This window comes from Malaclemys terrapin, chromosome 3 (genome assembly GCF_027887155.1).
Source record: "Malaclemys terrapin pileata isolate rMalTer1 chromosome 3, rMalTer1.hap1, whole genome shotgun sequence".
In the NCBI taxonomy this organism is placed as follows: domain Eukaryota; kingdom Metazoa; phylum Chordata; order Testudines; family Emydidae; genus Malaclemys; species Malaclemys terrapin.
Window position 1 is genome coordinate 178,616,287 of NC_071507.1, and position 21,583 is coordinate 178,637,869.

The following is a 21,583-nucleotide window of genomic DNA, read 5'->3' on the forward strand; positions in this document are numbered from 1 at the left end:
GTGAAACAAACCAGACCCCTTCCAGGGTATACAGTCCAACAGCAGCCTATCTCAGTACCCCTCTGTTGATATCTCTAGTCTTTAAATAATCCTGGCCTTGGTAGAGGGCTATACCCCCAGAGCTTCCTCCTTGGAGTCACTGTCTTCGCCTATTCTAGGGCATTTTGGTCCCACCTCTCCAGCTGGGCCACTAGACCATCCAATCCCCTTCTGGGGGGTGTTTCACAGTTCAATATTCAGCCCCTTCTCAATTCCCTTCCTCACTCCCATAGTGGCTGGCTCCAGCTCCTTTTATATATGCCCTTGGTGGGCCCTGATTGGCTGCTTGCCTGCAGTCTCTCTCCAATTGGCTGCGACCCCCAAAGACTCTCTAGGCAGGCTAGAAGACATCTCTACAGTTTCTTTCTGGGACAGGGTGTGGTAAGACCCTGAGACCTCCAGCCGAGGGCCTCTGGGCCTAATACACCCTGTCACAGAGACACTGAAGGAGCTCAATCAAAAAGTAGACAAAAGTGACTTGACATAAAATACCTGGTACCAGAGGGCTCTTTAATCTGGCTCCCCTCCCCCCCCCCAAAGGCATATAAAGAACCAAGTGTTGGAAGTTAAAGATAAAATTAAATTAGAAACAAAGCATAAAGTTTTAATAGAGGGTGATTACAACTATCACAGGAAATAGTGGTTTCTCCATCTCTTGATGTCTTCAAATCAAGACTGGATGTTTTTCTTGATTATATGCTTTATTCATACACACATTACTGGGATCAATACAGGGGTCACTGGGTGAAGTTATATTGTCTGTTATATAGAAATCAGGCTAGATGATCTCATTGTCCCAAATTTGAAGATCATTGCTCAGTGCTTCGAATTAAGGAGATTCTGAAAACTGGCTCTATCCAGAAAGTTCACAATTTATTAGGACTATCCAAACAGTAAGCAGATTTAAAAAAAAAAAAAAAAACGATGAATACATTCTTTTAAGATCCAAAACATTTAAGGCAGAATTCATACCATTGCCTATGGCCTTGCATTTGCCCTCTCTGCACTGGATTTAATTTGACGCCAGTTGAAAAGTGTAGAATTTAAAGTTACAACTAAGTTATCTTTAAAGCATTTGATAGACATCCAATTTACAGTATGTTCCTTGACATGATTCCAATCCTGCAATATTTGAAGTTAATGGTACTAACTCATGTGGATAAAGACTGCTTGCATAAATGAAGGGTTTACATGATCAGGCCCCATGTTCGTACACTGAACATACTGGTCGCTTCCTAATTTAAGCCTCAGTTCATCAAGGTACTAATCATGTGGCTAACTTTACACATGCAACTAGTCTCACTGACTTCAACTTGCAGACACTTAGGCATTTAACTACTTTGCTGAATCATGGCCTTACTTACCAGTACATACCAAAGCCAATGCTCAGGGTTGTGTGTGATTTCATCTGTTATCAGGACAACAGCAATACCCAAAGCTATGGTGATTCCTATTTTGTGTGTTTATGATGTCAGCTATTATAGGGAAAAATGACTTAACCCTTGATCTCAGGTCTTAGAGGCCTAAAACTTTTCAATCCACATTTAAACAGTGAACATTTCATGATGCTAAAAAAATAAACCACTGTTTCTCAAATTAAATAGACAGATAAGGTCCTGTTTTCACAGACAGGACTTTCATATAAATCACATCCAGGGTTACACAATAACCAATCACTGCTGCTTCGTTCACAAGTCAAAACCAAGACTGAGTTTGTAACACTGTCCTCATGGTGTCTTCTCCAAATACTCCAAGCATTTTGTGACCTTCTCATTAGCTCACATACAGTTTAATAGGTTCTAGTTTTCTTATGTCCACCTTTTAGATACAAAAAGGAGTACGCCTGTGCTGTAAAGTCCCACTTTCCAGGTGACAAGTGAAAGTAAAGCAGCTTCTTTAAGAAGTAATTAAAATGGTCCTCTTCTACCACGTTTACTCTTGAGGTGGCTAGCTGAACGCCTGAGATTTTTCCTCTCCTGATGATGTTGCTTCTCAGCTTCCTGCTGTTTCTTCTGCTGCCCTGACTGGAATATTTACAAAACAGACTTGAGTTAGAATTCCAACTGGCCCACAAAAATGGTTCAACATTAACGAAGTCAGGACAGTTCCTGAGCTACATGTAGTAAAAACTGTACAGTTCTAGACATAAACACGAAAAGGAACAAGATAACTTACATGCAGTATTTACAGTTTACAAAAATCTTCCCTGTTAAACTGTCAAGCACTCAGGTACCACAGAAATTAAGTTTTTTATTTTATCTACATTGCATGAATTTGTATAAAACTAAGGTTCTTATACATGCATCCATCATGTTATTTGAGCATAAAAAGCTATGTTTTCAGCAGAGAATTCTAATGTAAAAATCGACAAACAGTCCTGTGGCACCTTATAGAGTAACAGACGTATTGGAGCACAAGCTTTCGTGGGTGAATACCCACTTCGTCAGACGCATGTGAAACGTAATGTAAAAATGTTACCATTAAGGTTTTGTTATAGCAGTTCGTTCAGCATATCGTTAGGTTCTAGCATTGCAGCTTTAAAATGTGGTGTATTTTAGTGGCACACTGTTTAATGTAATGGTTAAAAAAAATTCAATCTTTTTGTTGTCGAAGTCTTCTGCCTCTCTAGTTGGAACTCAAAATTATTTACATTCCAAACATACATAAGATTTTTACTTTGTGCTTTCTTGATGTCACCGCTACTCCAGAATGGAGACACACTGTTTACAGTTCATTGCAGGCTTCCATGTGTTCTATTCCACCTACTCATGTTCAAGCCAGAAGAGTTAGTTCCTATGTTGGCTAAAGATGGCTATCATATTTAGGCTTTACACAAAAGTATTTTAAAAGACAAATGAGAGAAACTCCAGGACACTAAGGGTTTTGTTTTGTTTTGTATTTTTAAACTTGTATCATTACACAATAGCTCTGCTACTGATTACATTACTAGGTATGTTTTCTACATAAAAACTGATTAAATTTCTGTACCAACATAGCATGTTTCTGTGCTTTGTTGATGATGTTATTCCTCCTTCTCAACTACCACTGACTACAAAATACTAACTCAACAAAACCTTAAAAGCACACTGTACGTTTCAGGACAAACGGGAACAAGGCAGGTACGTAGTTACCCAGTGCAAATTAAACTGCCTCTCTACAAATCATATCTGTAACTTCAGGAAAAGCAAAATACTTATTACTTTAGAAGACAAGAAACTACAGTAGAGCTTCATTAGTCAGCACTTTTGTGGAGCCAGCCCAAGAACTGACTGGCAAAATGTGGCCTAGGGAGTAATGGGCAGAGAAGCCAGCATGCACATTCTCCATGAGCCATTGGGGGAGAACTGCATAACCCCATGCCCCAAAGACTCACTCAAGCCAGAACAGGGATGGGTTATACGGTGGTGACAATTTCTCTTCCACCCACATTGGAAGGAGGCAGAGGCACCAGCACAACTTCACCTGTTTTGATTTTAGCAATAAACCGTAATCCTGGAAATTCACTGGAGTGTGAATTCACAGTGTTAAATCAAATGTTTTCCCTTTAGAGCACAAAATATATACCACCACCAATAAGTCATGGAAATACACAAAAGAAGAGGCAGGGGAAAAAATTACATTAATAGGGAAATAAAACCAAAGCAAACCTAATATTTATGCATACAGAATATTTATGCCCTGCTTCTGCAATCTGATTAATATGAGTGGACCCTTATGATCCACCTGAGAGCAGGAATCCACCTGAGAGCAGGAAACCATTGGACTCAAAGACTGCAAAATCAGGGCCTTTGACTTGAAGCTGTTCAAGGCACGGAAGTATCTTTTCTGTGTGCTGTAAAGTGACTAATTACTTTAGATGCTATAAGCTAATTTATATCTGTCAAACATAAACAAAATGGAAAATAAATCAAGAAGCTTGAATTACTTTTATTCAGATCCTGTCAGGAATGCAATGCAATACAGGAGGGACACTATACTAACCACTGTATTAATATTATTGTATTAATCATCAAAACCTGTGTCATGCTCAGATTCATAGATGATAATGTCAGCAGGGACCACCCTGTGATCATTTAGTCTGACCTCCTGTATAAACAGGCCAGAGTATTTACCTGAAATAATTCCTGTTTTGAACTGGGTCATACGTTTTAGAAAAAGATCTAATCTTGATTTTAAAATGACCAGTGACGGAGAATCCACCACGACCCTTGGTAAGTGGCTCCAGTAGTTAATGACCATTACTGTTAAAAATGTGCGGCCTATTTCTAGTCTGAATTTGTCTAGATTTGGCTTCTAGTCAGTAGACCTTTGTCTGCTACAGCGAAGAGCCAATTACTGAATATGCAGAAAGAACTAGTTTCTATATTCATTAAATCAATACATACCATTTTGCTTTTTAGCAAATGTATATGAATCTGTTAATTCAGAAGTTTATTCCTTCCAGTTCTGTATCTTTAGTTTCATACATATTTTTAATAGTGTATCAAATTACTTACTACACCACTCAGCATTTTGGTACATTAGCAACATTTTACAGTATTATGCAAAAAAATTATACAATTTGACTGTGGAAAGGCACACAGAGCATAGGATGAGTATTATTAACTGATCAATTTAATCCAAAATTTTGGATTTTTAAAGATTTTCCTTTAAAAAAAAGTTACTAAGGGTATGTCTACACTGCAATTAAAAACCTATGGCTGGCCGTGGCAGCTGATTCGGGCTACGGGGCTCAGGCTAAGGGGGTGTTTAATTGCGTGTAGACATTCGGGCTGGGGCTGGAGCCGGGCTCTAGGACCCTGCGAGGTGGGAGAATCCCAGAGCTTGGGCTACACTCTGAGCCCGAACATCTACACTGCAATTTAACAACCCCTTAAGTCTGAGCCCCATGAACCCGAGGCAATTGGTATGGGCCAGCTGCAGGTTTTTAATTGCAGTGTAGACATACCCTAAAAGATTCCCCTTGCTTTGACTGTTCAGCAGTCTCCATTTTGACTATTTTAATAAAAAAGTCTTTATAACATGTAGCTAGCTTTCCTAAAACAAATTGTAATTGTTTTTAAATAACTTGCAACTACTGTTCTTGCATTTTAAATATTCTTTCCTTGAGAGCATCTCAACAAAACCCTTGTTAATCCATTTCTTGGTTCAAGAAACTCTTTTAAATATCTTAAATCTCCCCACAGTATTTCTTTGTAACATTTACTATACTGCCAAAAGTTATTGCTTTTTAGACTTTTAAATTTATCAGCTGTTCTTACCCTATAAGCGGATGTCAACAAACTTGCTATGTGATAGCATAAAAAGGGGTTTCCTACCACTGTCCAGAATGCATTCTAAAGTACTCTTTAGAAAATAAAGCTGCATTGATTTAAGCATTAGCTTGTTAATCTGGAACTGACTTGAATCGTGTTTTTCTTTTTTGATGACCAAAGACTTTCCTTCCACACAGTCCCTTTTACATCTTTATCCAGCATATTGGAATTGTTACTTTACTGATTAAATCAAAGGTCACTTGTTATGAAGGACATTTGAAGGCCAGCCCTGAAGAAAACCCTGTGTAAGTCGATTCAGTAAAAGATATTATCTCAACTACTTTGTGTCTCCCCTCTCTCTGGGACAACACATCTACAACAGCACTGCGAACAATTGGAACTGAAAGGCACCAGAGAATATTGTGGATCCCACAGTAAAAACCATGGAAAAAGACAGATCATCTAGAAAACGCCAGGAGATAAACTTTGCAATGTTAACAATGATCAATTCCTGTGGGGGGAAGTTGGGATTTGGAGGGAAGCAGACACCACAGAGCCACTCAGGTACCAAAACCTGTTCAGCCTCCAACTACATTGATCCACAAGAACTAAAAATACTAAACCCTTGGAGGACAGATAAGAGAGAAAATATCATAATGACACTCAATAAATCCATGGTACACCCAGACCTTGAATAATGCATGCAGTTCTGGTTGCCACATCTCAAAAACGATATATTAGAATTGGAAAAGGTACAGAGAAGGGCAACAAAAATTATTAGAGGGACAGAACAACTTCCATATGAGGAGAGATTAAAAGGATTGGGAGTATTCAGCTTGGAAAAAGAGACGACTAAGTGGGGATATGATAGAGATTATAAAATTATGACTGGTGTGGAGAAAGTGAATAAGGAAATGTTATTTACCCCTTCACATAACACAAGAACCAAGAGTTAACCAATAAAATTAACTGGCAGCAGATTGAAAACAAAACAAAACAAAACACAAAAGGAAGTACTACTTCACACAATGCACAGTCGACCTGTAGAACTCATTGCCAATGGGTGTTGTGCAGGCTAAAAGTATAACTGGGTTCAAAAAAGAATTAGCTAAGTTCATGGAGGATAGGTCCATCAATGGCTATTAGTCAAGATAGTCAGGGATGTAACCCCATGCTCTGGGTGTCCTAAGCCTTTAATTGCCAGAACCTGAAAGTGGACAACAGGGGATGATCATTCAATAGTTCCCGGTTCTCTTCATTCCCTCTGAAGCATATGGCATTGGCCACTGTTGGAAGACAGGCTACTGGGCCAGATGGACCATTGGTCTGACCCAGTATAATCGTTCTTATGAAGGCTATGCATTACTTTTCTGCCCTCTTCCAAAAAGACGACATATCTGCACCTAAACCTTGGAGATGGGGCAATGAAAGGCAGGAGTTAATGATAGTCCTAGCAGCGTTAAACTCCCTCTAGGCTTGCCAACTGCATTCTCTTCATCTTTTGAAAAGATCATATCATATGACATGGCTCCTTTCCAGGCCTACTTTTTTCCTGCTCCCATGGACTATAGTGGGATTGGCTCAGGGAAGGAGAGGGGGATTTTCCATCCCATTTTACTTTTCTTCATCTCTCTTCTCCCCACTTCACAGAGAGGAGACTGGGGGCCCACATAAAAGTAAATATGACAAATAGTTCAGTTCAACTATAAATGTTGTACATTTGTATATTCAATAAGGCAACCACACTGAGATGAACTCTTAGATGAGTCACTTACAACAGAAGCGTAACAAAGTAATATACGGATTCTGCTGGGATCAAATCCAGAATGGTATTTCAAACTATTCTCAAATCTTGCCCTCCCCAAAAATCTTTATGGAAGCTGATCATCAATTGTAGGATGCATTCTGTTTCAGCATTTTCTAATTTAAAGCTCCTATAAAAAGAGTATGCATGGGAAGCCCTGCAAAGCTAATTTAATTAGCTGTAAGGAGCTACTGTATCAGTTACACTTGCTGGTACGACTCCTGAAATGGTGATCCTTCGCAGAGCTTCACTGGAATCTGTGACTTATTCCAAAGTCCACACATTTTAAATTCCAAAGTGGATACAGAGATCAAACCACAACGTAGATGAGAAAGGCTTATGAAAAATTGGTGATAGGAAGTACAATAAGAAATTCCAGTGACTTTGCTTTACTTAGCCTTTTGTGACCCAATTATCCAAAGTGGCACATTCTAATAACTACTTCAGACATTCTGACAACACTATTGTAGTTTTACTTCCATGATGAGAGTTAATTGACAGGTGTTAAACAAAAATGGATTATGATGAACAACTTGCCTAGAGGAAGACCAGTTTTACCTGAAACAGATTTCACCAGCTGAAGAATCAACTAATATGGATCTTTATCTTTCACCATCTCCAACCACGTTTTAGTGTGTATCACTTTTCCACCCAGAGATCCCAAAGTGGTTTACAAAATATGTAAACACATACACAAAATCCATTTCCTTCCTCCTTCCCATTCCCCAAAATGCAATCATCTGGAGGGTGAAACAGTTTAGACACTACACAACTATTTCCGGAAAGGAATTACAAAAACACCATCCAGTTGAAATTGCTTGGGAAAGTTAGGTGGGCAGAATGCAGTTACTCACTCAAATTGTAATTTGGCAAGTACATTGGACTACATTAGTGCCATGGAACTTCAGTGACCAAAGTGGTCGGGAGTTATTTTTATCAATATGAGGCACTCCCATCACTAATGACTCAGAGGGAAGACTCTCACCTACAGGACATCATCATCACTTCTTTCAGCATCCTGGGTATTTTTTGCCTATGAATCAACTACTGATCAAACCCAAGACTGTGAGAACTGACAAGGTGCTAGCATTAGATGATATAGCTACAGATGATCTACTAAGAGAGGGAAGTAGTATTTCCCACCAGGATATGAGTCTGGTGGGGCTTCCCACACACACAAGGGTGTGCAAAAAAGTAAAGGTGCAGTCAATGTATGAAGAAATCAAAAGGGACATCCGTTTCAGATGGCTTTAGGGCTCCCTGTTTTTTCAGATGACAAATAAATGTATCAGCCTGTGCATTATCTTATTTACAGAAGTTTTTTTTTTTTTAAACTCACCTTTTTTAATTTGAATGTCATCTGTTTGCTGCCTACTGTGGTATCAGATACACTGAGTGTGCCAAGCTTTTCTTCAAGCTTCAAGCGATCTCCAAGGGTTTTTCTGCAGAGAACAATTAAAGAAAAGCCTGTTTCTGTTCTTGTCACCATCACATTGTATTATCAGTTTTTACAATAGCAAACAGAAGAAATCACACACTCTACAAAACAGTCAAATCCTGTAACTTCCAAAAAAAATTGCAATTGGGTTGCACTTCTGTCATTCTGCACTCAATTACTGAGAAACATATAGGCAGTCAACACAAATGGAAAGCAAGTTTCAGTTATTCCCTTCACATATTGCTCATTGTACAGCCATTTTTCAACTTCTGACAGTTTTTTTTAATTTTTAAATTCAGGCCCTAGTTAAGACATAAACCAGATCCAATTAGTCCATGCCCTTCCCACCAAACCAACGTGTGCTATGACAGCAATTTTCTATGGAATATCTGAAGGTGCCAGATAATTCAGTTGCAGTAGATAGTCTAGTGTACTGATCTTAAATAAAATTTAAAACAGGCATTTAAAGCTAAATTTATCCATTTTGCTTAGCAACCTTAGTTTCTAAAGCCAAAAATACTTTCTACCATGAAAGACTAACATTTATTTTGATTCCCCCCACCCCATTATAATTGGCATTTCTGACTCCCCTATTTGTAGCAGCTACCTGAACTGATTAAAACAACACTGGCAGTATGGCAGTGATTCTAAAAGTTTCATCCTACTTCAATATCAGGAGAAAATATTCTATACTTATCATAGGTTTAAATTTAAAAATAGAGTCAAACCTCATGATTCTGCACTAATGAATGGAAGACCTTTGTGAATTTTCCTGAATTAGCAAGACAGACCCTGATTCCATAAGGAGCTCTATGTGGACAGACCCCTTCTCCCATTGACACAGAGTCTAAGCTCTTTGGAGCAGGGACTGTGTCTGTTATGTGTTTGCACAGTCCCTAGCACAATGCAGCCTTGATCCATGATTGGGGCCCTATGTAGTACAGTACTGTAATACTAACTGCAAATAGGACAGGGCCTAAATGACCAATCAGTAAAGAAGACTGAATTTTATTATGTAATATGCTTCATTTAGTCTGACAATTTTAGTTTGCTTTTAAATAGCATTAGTTATAAATGCTCTAACATAACTGTAATGAAGTCTTAGCAATCCAAGATCTCACTATTAGATCTTCATTGAGATGGGGAGAGAGACTGCCTTTTCTGTGCAAATTATCAGCAAGGTACTGATGTATATATTTCACAGATTACTTTTATGAAGGGAAAAAACAGACAATCATAAACATACATGTGAAAGGCAGTCACAGAAGTCCATAGAAGTTCTGTGGATGAAGTGGCTGAAAGACTGGGCCCTCGGTATGGAGCCAGCGGAGTTTGCAGGATCTTAGTTAAAAAGTAATTTATGTATATGAAAGGCTTTTTCATAAGAACTATACAAAATTACTGTCAATAATTGCTTTTTCCCCCCATGACTAGGTATTTTGACTCTGGTTTTCCTCCAATATATTTTTCAGTGAGAACTTGTAAAAACTTGTTCCATCTGTGCTATTTGAGAAGACAAGCTAAGCCTCAGAGCTAACTATGGCAGGAGATCAGTCACTGACAGTGTAGCGGGATTTCTACTTTAAACTGACGTTCACTTTTCTCCCCTTTGAAAGTGAATGAGAGAAATGTGGCTACTACCCAGCAATTCTTTAGCATGACTGCTTGGATGGTGCTTCAGTCAGAGGAAAATTAATGTGGGGAAATAGTAGGAAAAGGCTATGGGATAATAGCTTTAATCTATAAGTGGGGGGAGGGAGGAGGCAATATATATATATCTGTAAAATACAAAAATATTGCTTAAACATCTACGTTGTGACATACAACTATTCCAGCCACAGCAAAGGGGAAGGAAACATACTTTTTATCTCCACCAAAAAGATGGCCCAACGGGTACATTAAGAGTGCTGTTCATTTATTATTTATTATTTGTATTACCATAGCACGTAGGAGTCCCAGCCAAAGACCAGGATCCCATCATGCTAGGCTTTGTACAAAGACAGAAAAAGATGACAGATCGTAAGCTCTTTGGGGCAGAAACAAAGGGTAAGACAGGAGTCAACAGATGGATACAGACAGACGGGGGAGCACAAGGAAACAATGAGACAATGGTCAGCATAATAGGCTGATCTCAGCACACCAGCGGCTTAACTGTTGTCGAGTTTTTGCAGGCATCAGAGCAGAGGAGTTTTAAGGAGGTGCAACATGTGAGAAAACACAAAGGTGTTTATCTGAAACTTTAATCAGTGGATGATGGAGGCTGTCACTGACGTTGACATCTTGACAGCGAATGAAAGCTAGGGTGGGGATAGATTGGGAAGGGCTTGAAAGCGAAGACAAGCAGCTTATATTTGATGCAAAGAGATGGGAAAACATGGTCAAAGCACTGTGGTAGGAAAATGATCTTTGCAGCAGCATTTTCAATGGATATGAGCAGGGTAAGACTGCATTTGTCAAGCCCAGAGAAAAGGATGTTGCAGTAATCAAGACATTATATGAGGATAGCCTGGACGAGAGTTTTAGCTATAGGAGATGGATATGAAAGGTTGTAATCTCTCAAGATACACAGAAAGTGTCTGCAAGATTTGGACATAGAGAGAGGTCTATGTCCTCACGTACAGGCTGAGTCGAAGAGGACACCCACATTGTGGGCCTGAGCAACAGGCAGGATGTTGGTGTTGTCCAGCGTGACCAATAAAGGCAGTAGCAGGGTAGGTTTGGTTGTTTTGTTTTGACTGGTTTTGGAGGGAAAGGAAAGAGGGAAATGAAGAGCTGTTTTAGCCATGTTGAAATTGAGCTGATGGCTGGACACCTATGAGATGTCAGAAAGACTGGCCAAGATTTTAATTTGGACAGGAGACATGCCTGGAGTAGACAGGTAGATCTGTGAAGTTGTCAGCACAGAAATGGTATTTGAATTTGTGAATAAAGTATCCAGAGATAAGGTGTAGAAGGAGAAGAGAAGGGGACCACAGACAGAGTCCTGTGAAATCCCCACAAAAAGTTAGAGTGGGAATGAGGAGAATCCTCTGAAGAAGCGATGAGCAGTAGGATGCGAACCAGGAGTGTGTGTCATGGAACCAAGGAAGAATTTCAAGAAGAACATGGTCAACAGTGTCAAATATGGCTGACAAGTCAAAGTAGAATGAGGATGGAGTACTGGTTCTGAGCTCAGTCTGCTCATTACATAAATGTCATTAGAGACTACTTTTAAGGACTTTGCTGCATTTAAGCATATGTTTCAGAATGTTCCTGTCCTGAGAATCCTTGAATTTATGAAGAAATTTAAGTATACACCAATTCTTCAGAAGTTGGGCTTGGAGCAGCGCTGAGTCAGGAACTTGACAAAGAAACACCCAGTTTTATATAAGTCATAAACTATTTCCCCAGGAACATTATACAACTATAGAAAAAAGAACGCTTTGCCATTAAGTGGGTAGTGGAGGCATTAAAGTACTTAATTATGTTGGTCACAGACCATCATTCTTTAAATTGGCTAAATCAAATCAAAGACAAACATGCCAGAATCACCAGATGGTACATGCCACTACAATCTTTCCAATTTTCAGTACATTGCTCAAGGAGTCAGCATAAAAATGCTGAGCATTTATCATGGTATAGGGCCAGTAGACTTCTCTTTAGGGCTAGTCTTCTTTACAAAATTCTACCATGTTCAAACATGGTTGTAAATAATAAAGCTAGCTGACACTATGATGACTGTGCCTTTATGATAAGCAGAGATCAGGGCAAATCATGCTTTGCATCAGATCAGCTACATGGGATTATTAACTGACAGCAGCTGATAATTAAAGGTTTTGGAAGAGTTTGGGGAGTACCCCATGCGCAGTCTGAATGCTTCTTGGCTGAGTGTAAATGGCATCATTCTTCACAGAACTTGTAATTTAAACATTTTTTTCCCCATGGAGAAAAAATTTCACATGGCACGACAACAGCAGCTCACTGAAAAAGGAAAAGGATGTGATGCGCACTCTAGTCCACTTCACTTGTTTACATATCCTATTTCTTCTTAATTTCATCTGCTATCATGTCACTATGTTTTGCCTAAGCCCCTCATGGTAGGATCATGTCTTGTTTTAAGTTTGTAAAACATCATGCCCACTGGTAGTACAATAGGCACTTTTTCCATACGGCAGTCTATTCAGTTTGTCATCACTGGTTCTCTTTTATCCCATGAAGAGATCTACAGTATTTGCCTTCAATTTTCTCCTCTACAACAGAAACAGTGATTACACCCACACGCGCGCGCACACAGACACACACCCAACCAGCCTTTCACACAGAAGATTCTTTACACTATGTAATTTCCACAGCGTGGGGGCTTCTTTCCTGCTGTGTTGTGCTGTGCTTATTTCTTCTGAACTTTTCAGTCTTATCTAGAGCTGACTTTGGCTTGTTAACTGAATCTTTCAATCTGCTTGCTTACAGTTAAGGTTCCCATCTGTTTGTGATTACTCCTCAGTCATTTCATTTAAGATCAAGGAAGCATTTGAGAGTTTCCTTCAGTGGGATAGAGCACCTTAATCAGACGTCATCGCGTGAACCTACAAAAACAGTAGGTTGGCAATAATGAAACGTGCTTCCATTTCAGCCCCTGTTGCAATTGAAATCAGAGCACGTGCCACCTGTTCACAATTTGTTCTCCTTTTCAGATCATTGGCTGAAGTGGCAAAACGAAGACGCACACGATCCTCTCCCCTCTGACAGAGCACCCAGTGACTTTACACTACAATCTGTATGCCTCTGAAAAACTCAAAAGGGCACAAAAGCAGCCCCATCCCCTGGAATGAAAAGAAGGAAACAGCCAGGAGCAAGTAAACTGAAAACTTCATATGTAAGCTGAAGAAGATTCTAGATAAGGAGTTGAAGCATCCAGAACGCGTACGCTGAATAAAGGTATGAACACAAACCTGCTAGGTGTAAAATTTGCTAACAAAAGTGAGCAGGGAAAATGCAAGCAACACCTGCAGAACAGACAAAGGTTGAAGCACTAATCTCAATTAGGATTTATAATATGGTGCCCAAGATGTGTATGTCACTTTACAGACAGAACATGTAGATTGTTGGTCTCTTCCCAAGGTTCTTTAACCTGGCCTCCAAACGCAGAGATTTTTGAGCACTAGCCTCTTCACACGTGTTGATGATAACATTTACGAGCAAAGAACCCCCCATATGCATACGAACCGCAGAGTTTTTATGACGCTGTGTGTTTGTTTTAGATAGCACTCCATAAGAAAATTGTTTCTTGTATCGTTTTCTATCTTGGGGATTTCTATAGTGCTTATAGTAGAACCCAAAGGCTGATATTACATAACCAATTTTATACTTTAAAAAAGAAAACCTGGTCCTAAATGTATTGGGTTCAATGTTTCCTTTCAATACACATCACTGTGTTACCTAACCATTTCTAAAATGCCCATCACCATGCAGCTGAGTGACAAAATGGTACCTTGACAAATCTGCCATATCTGAACAGCAGCAAAACGATCATCAGACATTAGGATGGATACATTTGTTCACTATTTGTGTGGGAAACGTTTTGGCATATATAATCTCCCTCTTGTTATATCATTCATTCTAGTCAGAGCTATGCTGAGCACCTGGCATGCTATGACATATCTCAGCAGCTGCTGTCTTTCAAAGCTTATTAGTTTCAGCACAGATCTCCAATTAATAAAACTGTAAGAAAAGTCTGATTTTTTAAAATGCTGCAGATATGTAAGTGAGGTCAATGAGAATGTCTGGCACTAAACACCTGGAAAGACAGGACACTTTCTGGCATCTCTAAAAGGCAGAAATGCTCTAGATACAGAACCCTACTGCTTTAGGTAACAGCTGAGTTAAAAGATACAAACAAAATTGTATTTAACACCTCTCCTGCCATGGGGCAAGGAAAGAGGGGGGGGGGAAACGAGGGGGCAGCTTAGTGGGCTACAGATTACTGGCCTGGGCCCTGCCCCACCCCAAATGTTCCTCCACGTCCCCTAGGGGAGTGCAACCCACAATTTGGGGACTGTTGGGCTAAACAGCCTGTTCCAACTTGTATTTAGCTGCGTCACTCAGTACTTTTCCCAGACCTGAAGAAGAGTTCTGTGTAAGCTCAAAAACTTGTCTCACCAACAGAGGTTGTTCCAATAAAAGATACTGCCTCTCCCACCTGGTCTGTCTAATATCCTGGAACCAACAAGGCTACACTGTATACAAACAAAATATGAAACTCAGACAAAATATTTAACTCTGGCTTTTAGCACTGCAAGGAGAAAGCCTGGAGACTAGAACTCTGACAACTAAGATAGCAGATTAGTTTTTATAGAATCCAGACATTTTGGGCCTATCTAGGTCAAAAGATACTTTTACTGTCCACTCCCAGCAAAGAGAGGTTTACTTTATAAGCACGGAGAAATCATGGGGTATTCTATGTTTTCTAATGGGGAGAGATCACACAAGGTGAAATTGTAAGACCCTTTATTCACACTGGTGAACTGATACTCACATGGAGTAGTCCCACTAACATCAATGGGACTATCTATATGAGAAACTTCTCACCAGTGTGAGGTAAGGGCCTCCCAATCTAGTTCAAAGTATCAAACCTTTACTCTTTTCCTTCAAAGTAAGGCACAGGGACTACACATACCACGTTCACATAACAAGGGAATAAGAGATTAAATGAGTGTCACTTAAAATTATGCCCCCAATTACCATGTCTGGCTGTAGAAACTGCTTCCAGGATCATTGTGCTTACTAAATAAAATAACCTGGGCCCGCATAACAAAAAGACAGTTGCAAACAACCCAATCAAACTTCATTAAACTGAAGTGTTAGTCTTACTTCATTAATTTTTGCTTTTTGACAGAGTCCTTGAAGCTTCTGAATTCCTCCCCTGTTTTAATCTCAAAGAATTGAGGTTTCAGTGTTGTTTGCTGATCCTCCTTGAACCTTTCCTGCCGTTTTACTTTTTCCTCTTGGCGTAGAAGTTTGCGCTGTTTCCTGACCTCTTCAACCCAGCCTTTTTCATCATCTGAAGTCTCAGAACTTTCTGCATCACTTGGTTTTCCTTCTGGTTCTTCCTCCTCTTCCTGCAGACAAAAATAGTTACTCTAAGGAACCATTAACTGATTTTTTAAAAAAACTCTTTGCCCAATTAGAGTACGTGACAATCTCTACATATGTCCAATTTGAAGAGAACTAGAATTCTAACACATTAACCAAATACAGCATGCAGAGTAGACTCTAATTACATCCACAGACACACTATGTGATAGATACAACAATAAAGGAGTATATTTAGATATTGATATTAATAACTTATTTATATAAATCTTAGTCACACTCATTTGTAGACAGATTGATAATTTTCCATTATTTTCTTCTCCTTTCTAAGGGCATATAAAAGAAAAGCCTGAATGCTTGTAATTAAAAAACAAAGAACGATAGGTAATCCTAACCTAGAAGGAAAAGGTTGTACCTGCTCTTGTGCTTCTTGCTGTTCTAAAATCTTTAGTTTCTTTTTTCTTTTCTCACTTATTTTAGAAACAAGTGGATTAAGCAGCCTAAATTCTTCACTCTTCTCGTCCACCTGGAAATCTGGGTTCTCAAACATGACTTTGAATCGGTCATCAGTGAGAATGTTAGGCAGATTCTACAAAAGAAGAAAAACCAAGAGTTAGTTACAAAATTTGGAAACAAATGCTGGTACAATGATTTAAAATGTAAAACTCATTCAATGACTATTCAGGTTTAATTAAGCAAGAAAGGACAACTGGATATAAAATATTGATTGCTTGGTTCTCCCTGACCATTTACATCAAGATCTATTCAATTTAACTATAGTATGGTTTTACTATTTTCATATAAATCACATAAAATCCGTTAACAAAATATATTCTGCTACTCAAACTATAGGAACCTCAGGTCCAATGTTTTATATTTTAAGGTAAGTGTCTATTAGAGCTGGTAAAAACTCCAAATTTCCAGTTCATGGGAAATTCTGACTTAAATTTTGAAATTTCTTTTTGCTCCGATAATTTAATTTGGGAATTTCAAATATTTATTTTAGAATTTATTTTAGGTTTTTTCTTCATTTTTATTATTTTTACATTATGTTATGACATGTCATTATGCATTACTACTGCTGAGATTACAAAATAGTTGAAATAGTCCATTTTTGTTTTTGAAATCATTAAGGACAATGCTTAGTATTGAAACAGGCTATCTTCTTTTCTAGATCTAAGAGTCCTCTGTTTGTGTCCTAATGAAACAGTTTGACACAAAAAATGTTTCGATGAAACCAACTCTAGTATCAATAATGTGTTGAATATGTGTTGACTTGGACACTCCTCAGCATCTCTTAGCTAGTCAGCCATGTTTACAGGTGGAGAAAACTGCTTGACCAGGATGGTTCCATCACATATGAAACAATATCCCACAGACATGCATTTCCATTCATATTTTATAAAACTGCTTTAGTATCAAATATACTTACGACTTTCCCCTCCCCCAAGGGTTCTATGCATCCTGCATACTTTTTTTTACCCTCCTTCCCCCACCAATCCCAAATATAGCAAGGAAAGAGGCAATTTTATCTGTCTCATTAAAGAGCCTAATCCTGCAACACTGGAGCCAATGGTAGTTTTGCCACTGACTTTACTGGACACAGGATCAGGCATAAGGAATTTATAATTTCAACTAGTATTAATATGCTTCATATTAAAGATTTCCTTAAGAGGTTTCTCTTTTAATTAAAAAAAAATCCCTTTTGTCTGATGCAGCTGCAAAATTACTACCAGGAGGGCTCTCTCTGGTCCAACAATTTGTTTTCACAGCTGCTTAGAAAGGAAAAAACATGAAAGGGGATAGGTTTAAGTTAGAGTAGCTTAGTATCTACAAATGTCTGGCTAATGGTCTAATCTAAAAATAAACGGCAGAACAAACAAAAAATAAATCACCTGTCCTTGGTAAAATCCTTAATACTGTTTTCAGGGAAATATTCAGAACCTATATTTTTATATGGTATTTTATTTTTACTTTAATGCATAGTGTATAATATATATCTCCAAACAAATATACTAAGAAATTGAAAGCTGAGACTTTTTGATAGAGGCTCAGAAAGTTTGCAGTGAAGACTCCACCACCATCACCTACCTCTTCACCCCTTTATCTCTTCCTACCATCCCACTTGCGAGCCGGAAACTCTCACCAGACCAGACACCACATGAACCTTATGTCTGCTCTGCTAACGAATTCCAATGCTCTTCTGTTGTAGGATGGTATAGCTCAGTCACCCTTCTCATCTATATAAAATAAAGGGAGTCTCTACGGCATACCAGGAGGGCGTCAGGGCAGATATTATATTGCCCATGTTGGAAAGAGCCTTCAAAAGGTGTTACTCAGCTCTGCCATTGATTTGCAATATGCTATTTTTCTCTCCTGCCAGATACTAAACGTTTGTTTAGACCTGCCTGTATCTAAAACAGATAGGGCATTTTCAGTATCAATTGTACAAGAGTTACTGTTGCATCGGAGTGAACAGTTTTGACTACTTTATGAAGTGGAATTAAGAGCAAAGTAAAAAATTTACACTGTTGGCTCTTTGGGGCAAGAACTGTCACTTCCTACAATATGGACAATGCCTAGCACATTGTAGGCACTACCATGATATAAATAAATAAATGGGAAGGTTGAGTTTTTGGATACTCTACTGATCAAACAGTTAGAGTTTTTGGACTCTCCCTCCTACCTCATTTCCACAGCAAGTGCTTTGCCAGTACAAGTTTGTTATACAGTTGGCCAGATGTTATTGCACTGTATTCCTGATTCCCTACCACTGATGAATTCCACTGCAAACCCACCTAATTAGAAGATGCAGTGTATGATCACATGCAAAAGCCTCATCATCCAAAAAGCAAAGGAACACTCACCTTCGAATCTGCCTAACCATTTATAGTACTGTACACACAGAACAATTTATTATCCTGGTGCTTCTGTAGAGTTTTGGACACCTCCTAAATAAAGTCTTACCTTTTGTTTCTTTTTTCTAGTAGGCTGCTGTTCCTCTTCCTCTTCAATCAGCTTGAGTGCCAACTCTTTATTAACCTTTGGAAGTTTCTAATGAAGAAAAGGAAATGTAGAACTCATCAGTATATTCTTTCATGCCCAAGAAATTTTGGCTACGCTACACATTTTACAGTCATGAATTTAGTTCCAAGGACAAAAATAATCTCTACTTTTTTCCTCATTGTGATCACAAAGTTCAACTCAAATTAATGAAAAACTGGGTTTACCCATCCAATACAGTTAAAGGCATTATTATAAAAAATGTTTCACCTAACTAATAGCTTCTGAAGACCTACGCATAGAAACAATCATGGGACTATTCCCTGTCAAGTTAATAAGGAAAGTCAGGGTCCCCAAAGCAGTACCGAGTCTTCTGGCAAATGGCATACCAGGCTTTCACATTCTAGTTGACTGCGAAGCCATATCATGGTTTCAGAAGAGGTCATTCATCTGCCATAACCACAAGGCAAAAGCAGTGTTAACACAGCACCTAGAATATACAGCTTCTGCATCTTTGTTTCTGATCACTGGTCCAAAGGAATTGGTAGGGTTGTACTGAGATGCTGAAGCATCTTTGGCCTTGGCAGGGATCAGATATCAGGACAGATAGATTAAAAAAAAAAAAAAAAAAAGTTGTTTTTTTTTCTAATTGTATGCTGAGCAGATTTGATCAGGAAAGCCTTGATAAACAAACATGGAAGCCCATGATACCATTTTCAACAGTCACTTTTCAGAGCATTACTGCATTTTAAGGATCCGAGTCATTTGGTAAACCTCCAGTTTTACATGTAGAAGTAGAAAAAAAGTGCAAGCTTTATGCCTTGAGTAGTCTGTGGAAGTTTTGAAGCATAACAAGACTAAAGTGTCCTTTTTCTTCTACTGCTTCATCTCAGTTTCTTTTCATCAAATTGGGTTCCATATACATGTGAATGCCACAGTTCCATATAAAAGAGATATAGGTTGAGGCTGCAATTTGATTTCAGGGCTCTGGCAACATCAACAAACTCATGTATGAGGTGAAACACCATAAACTCCCAATTCAATTACAGATCTGTGGTGTAGTTATTTTATATTATTCCATAAGAACAATTTTCTCTAAAAGTTTAATCATCATAAATAGAATTCTACCTTTAGTTGAACTCTTTGTGCACGTGTTTCTTCTATCTTCTGTCTAATTTTCTCTTTTCTATATTCCTCATAGGCAAATGGATTGACCATCATTTTCACCTTTTAAACAAAATAGAAGGCATTAAAGAAAGGAAACAAAATGCAGGAGTAAATATATAAATTAGTAAATATATATTATACATAATGGCAAAAATGTACCAAAATAAGGATCAGCCTTAATGAATTAACCTTATTTACCTTATGATACAGTCGTATGTCCATGAAAAAGCCATGCATATATGCTCTGAGCAGTGGTGATCCAATGAGATGGGCAAGGCCTGGGGGGAGAGGGAGATGGGGTGGAATAAAAAAACCCAGCATAATGTTATCAGAGGACTTCAAAGGAGAGTAAGATATAGGAAATTATCCCAATTAAGCTGACTGAATACTTGACTAAAGGAAAACAATGGTACTGAAAGTATCAAACTCACCCATATTTATGTCCATTCTATTGAGACTGTAGCACCACAAACTATTATGTTAAGCTAGCAAAGAATTTGAGCAGCCCCACAACAAAAACAGTCTTTTCTTTTTGCTGTAGTAAATGTTTACTGCGCACTTTTTAAAGATGCCCACTAGCCCACAATCTATGGATAGTTTACCAAGAAGCATTATTTGTGAGGAGAGCGCTTTCTGAAGGTATGTACGCGTTTGATATACACATTTGAATTACAGGTTTTGGTGCGGCATACTGATGTTTTAATTAAGAGTTTTTGCCTTGGGTCACTACCTTTGAAGAATAGGTATGTTGAAAGATTTAAATACAGCACCACAGCAGTTCATAAAACTGTCACCCTAGGCCCTAACCTAAATAAAGAATGAAAATCTCCAAATGGGAGAAGATTGTGTATATCTTCAGGCAACTCTGTATAGTTGAGAAAAAGGAGAACTTTTCTTTAAACCAAACATTTCTCAAACTATTGGATCTGTAAGTAATTAATAAATCTTGGCTAAAAGACAATTCCAGAAATAAGAGATTTACACTGAGTTTCTCTCTTATCTCCCAAACTAATTTAATGTTTTTAAAAACAAGACACGAGCATCACCTTCGGGAGAAAAAGTGACTGAGTTAAAAAAACAATACTATCATTGTAAAACATGGGACTAAATTTTATAAACTTGATTGATACTAGTAGACAACCTTTCATAGAAAAGACTTGAGCTTATATAGATTTATAGCCCCAAAAGACGCTACATCAATTGACATCTAATAATACAAAACAGTAATACATGTAAGTTTTAGGTGTAAGATGCCACAATAAACCTAGTTTGTCAATCCTAGGTTAATTTGATTTAGCTTTTGCAGGTTAATAAAAATCCAAAACTGCAGTTTAGTTGCTCAAAAGGGACATTCTGAACCCTCTCCAAGTTCACAGGAGAATGGTCTTTTGGTTAAGACGCCGGACTAGGTCTTAGGCCATGTCTACACTACCACTTATGTTGGCAAAACTTATGTTGCTCAGGGGAGTGAAAAAAACCCAACAACCCTCAGCGACATACATTTTGCCAGCGTAAGTGGAAGCGTGCACAGTGCACTCTCCCACCGACATAACTGCTCATTGGGGGTGGTTTAATGATGTCGACAGGAGAGCTCTCTCCCATTGGCATAAAGTGGCTTAGTGGGAGATCTGACAGTGGCGCAGCTGCATGGGTACAGCTGTGCCACTGTAAGCTCTCTAGTGTAGACACAGCCTTAGAGATCGGATTCTATTTCTGGGCCTGTAGCGGGGTGGTTACCCGGCTCCTGCCCTGAAGGGCTTAAAACAGCCTGGGGGAAGGTTGTGGCTGGGAGCTGCTAAGCTGGGCTGA

The 21,583-nt window shown here is 38.7% G+C and overlaps 1 protein-coding gene across 1 annotated transcript in view; it reads right to left on the reverse strand.

Moving 5' to 3' along the window:
- Positions 1-891: 891 nt before the first annotated feature.
- The window catches only part of NOL10 (nucleolar protein 10), a 75,285-nt gene continuing 54,593 nt past the window's right edge, over positions 892-21,583 (reverse strand). Inside the window, exons 15-21 of the mRNA XM_054023067.1 lie at positions 19,973-20,052; positions 19,736-19,834; positions 18,572-18,658; positions 16,020-16,193; positions 15,383-15,630; positions 8,438-8,540; positions 892-2,063 (exon numbers count right to left, since the gene is read on the reverse strand). Of these exons, the coding sequence (XP_053879042.1) occupies positions 1,947-2,063; positions 8,438-8,540; positions 15,383-15,630; positions 16,020-16,193; positions 18,572-18,658; positions 19,736-19,834; positions 19,973-20,052 (908 nt within the window). The 3' untranslated portion in view covers positions 892-1,946. The remainder of the gene's footprint in view (positions 2,064-8,437; positions 8,541-15,382; positions 15,631-16,019; positions 16,194-18,571; positions 18,659-19,735; positions 19,835-19,972; positions 20,053-21,583) is intronic.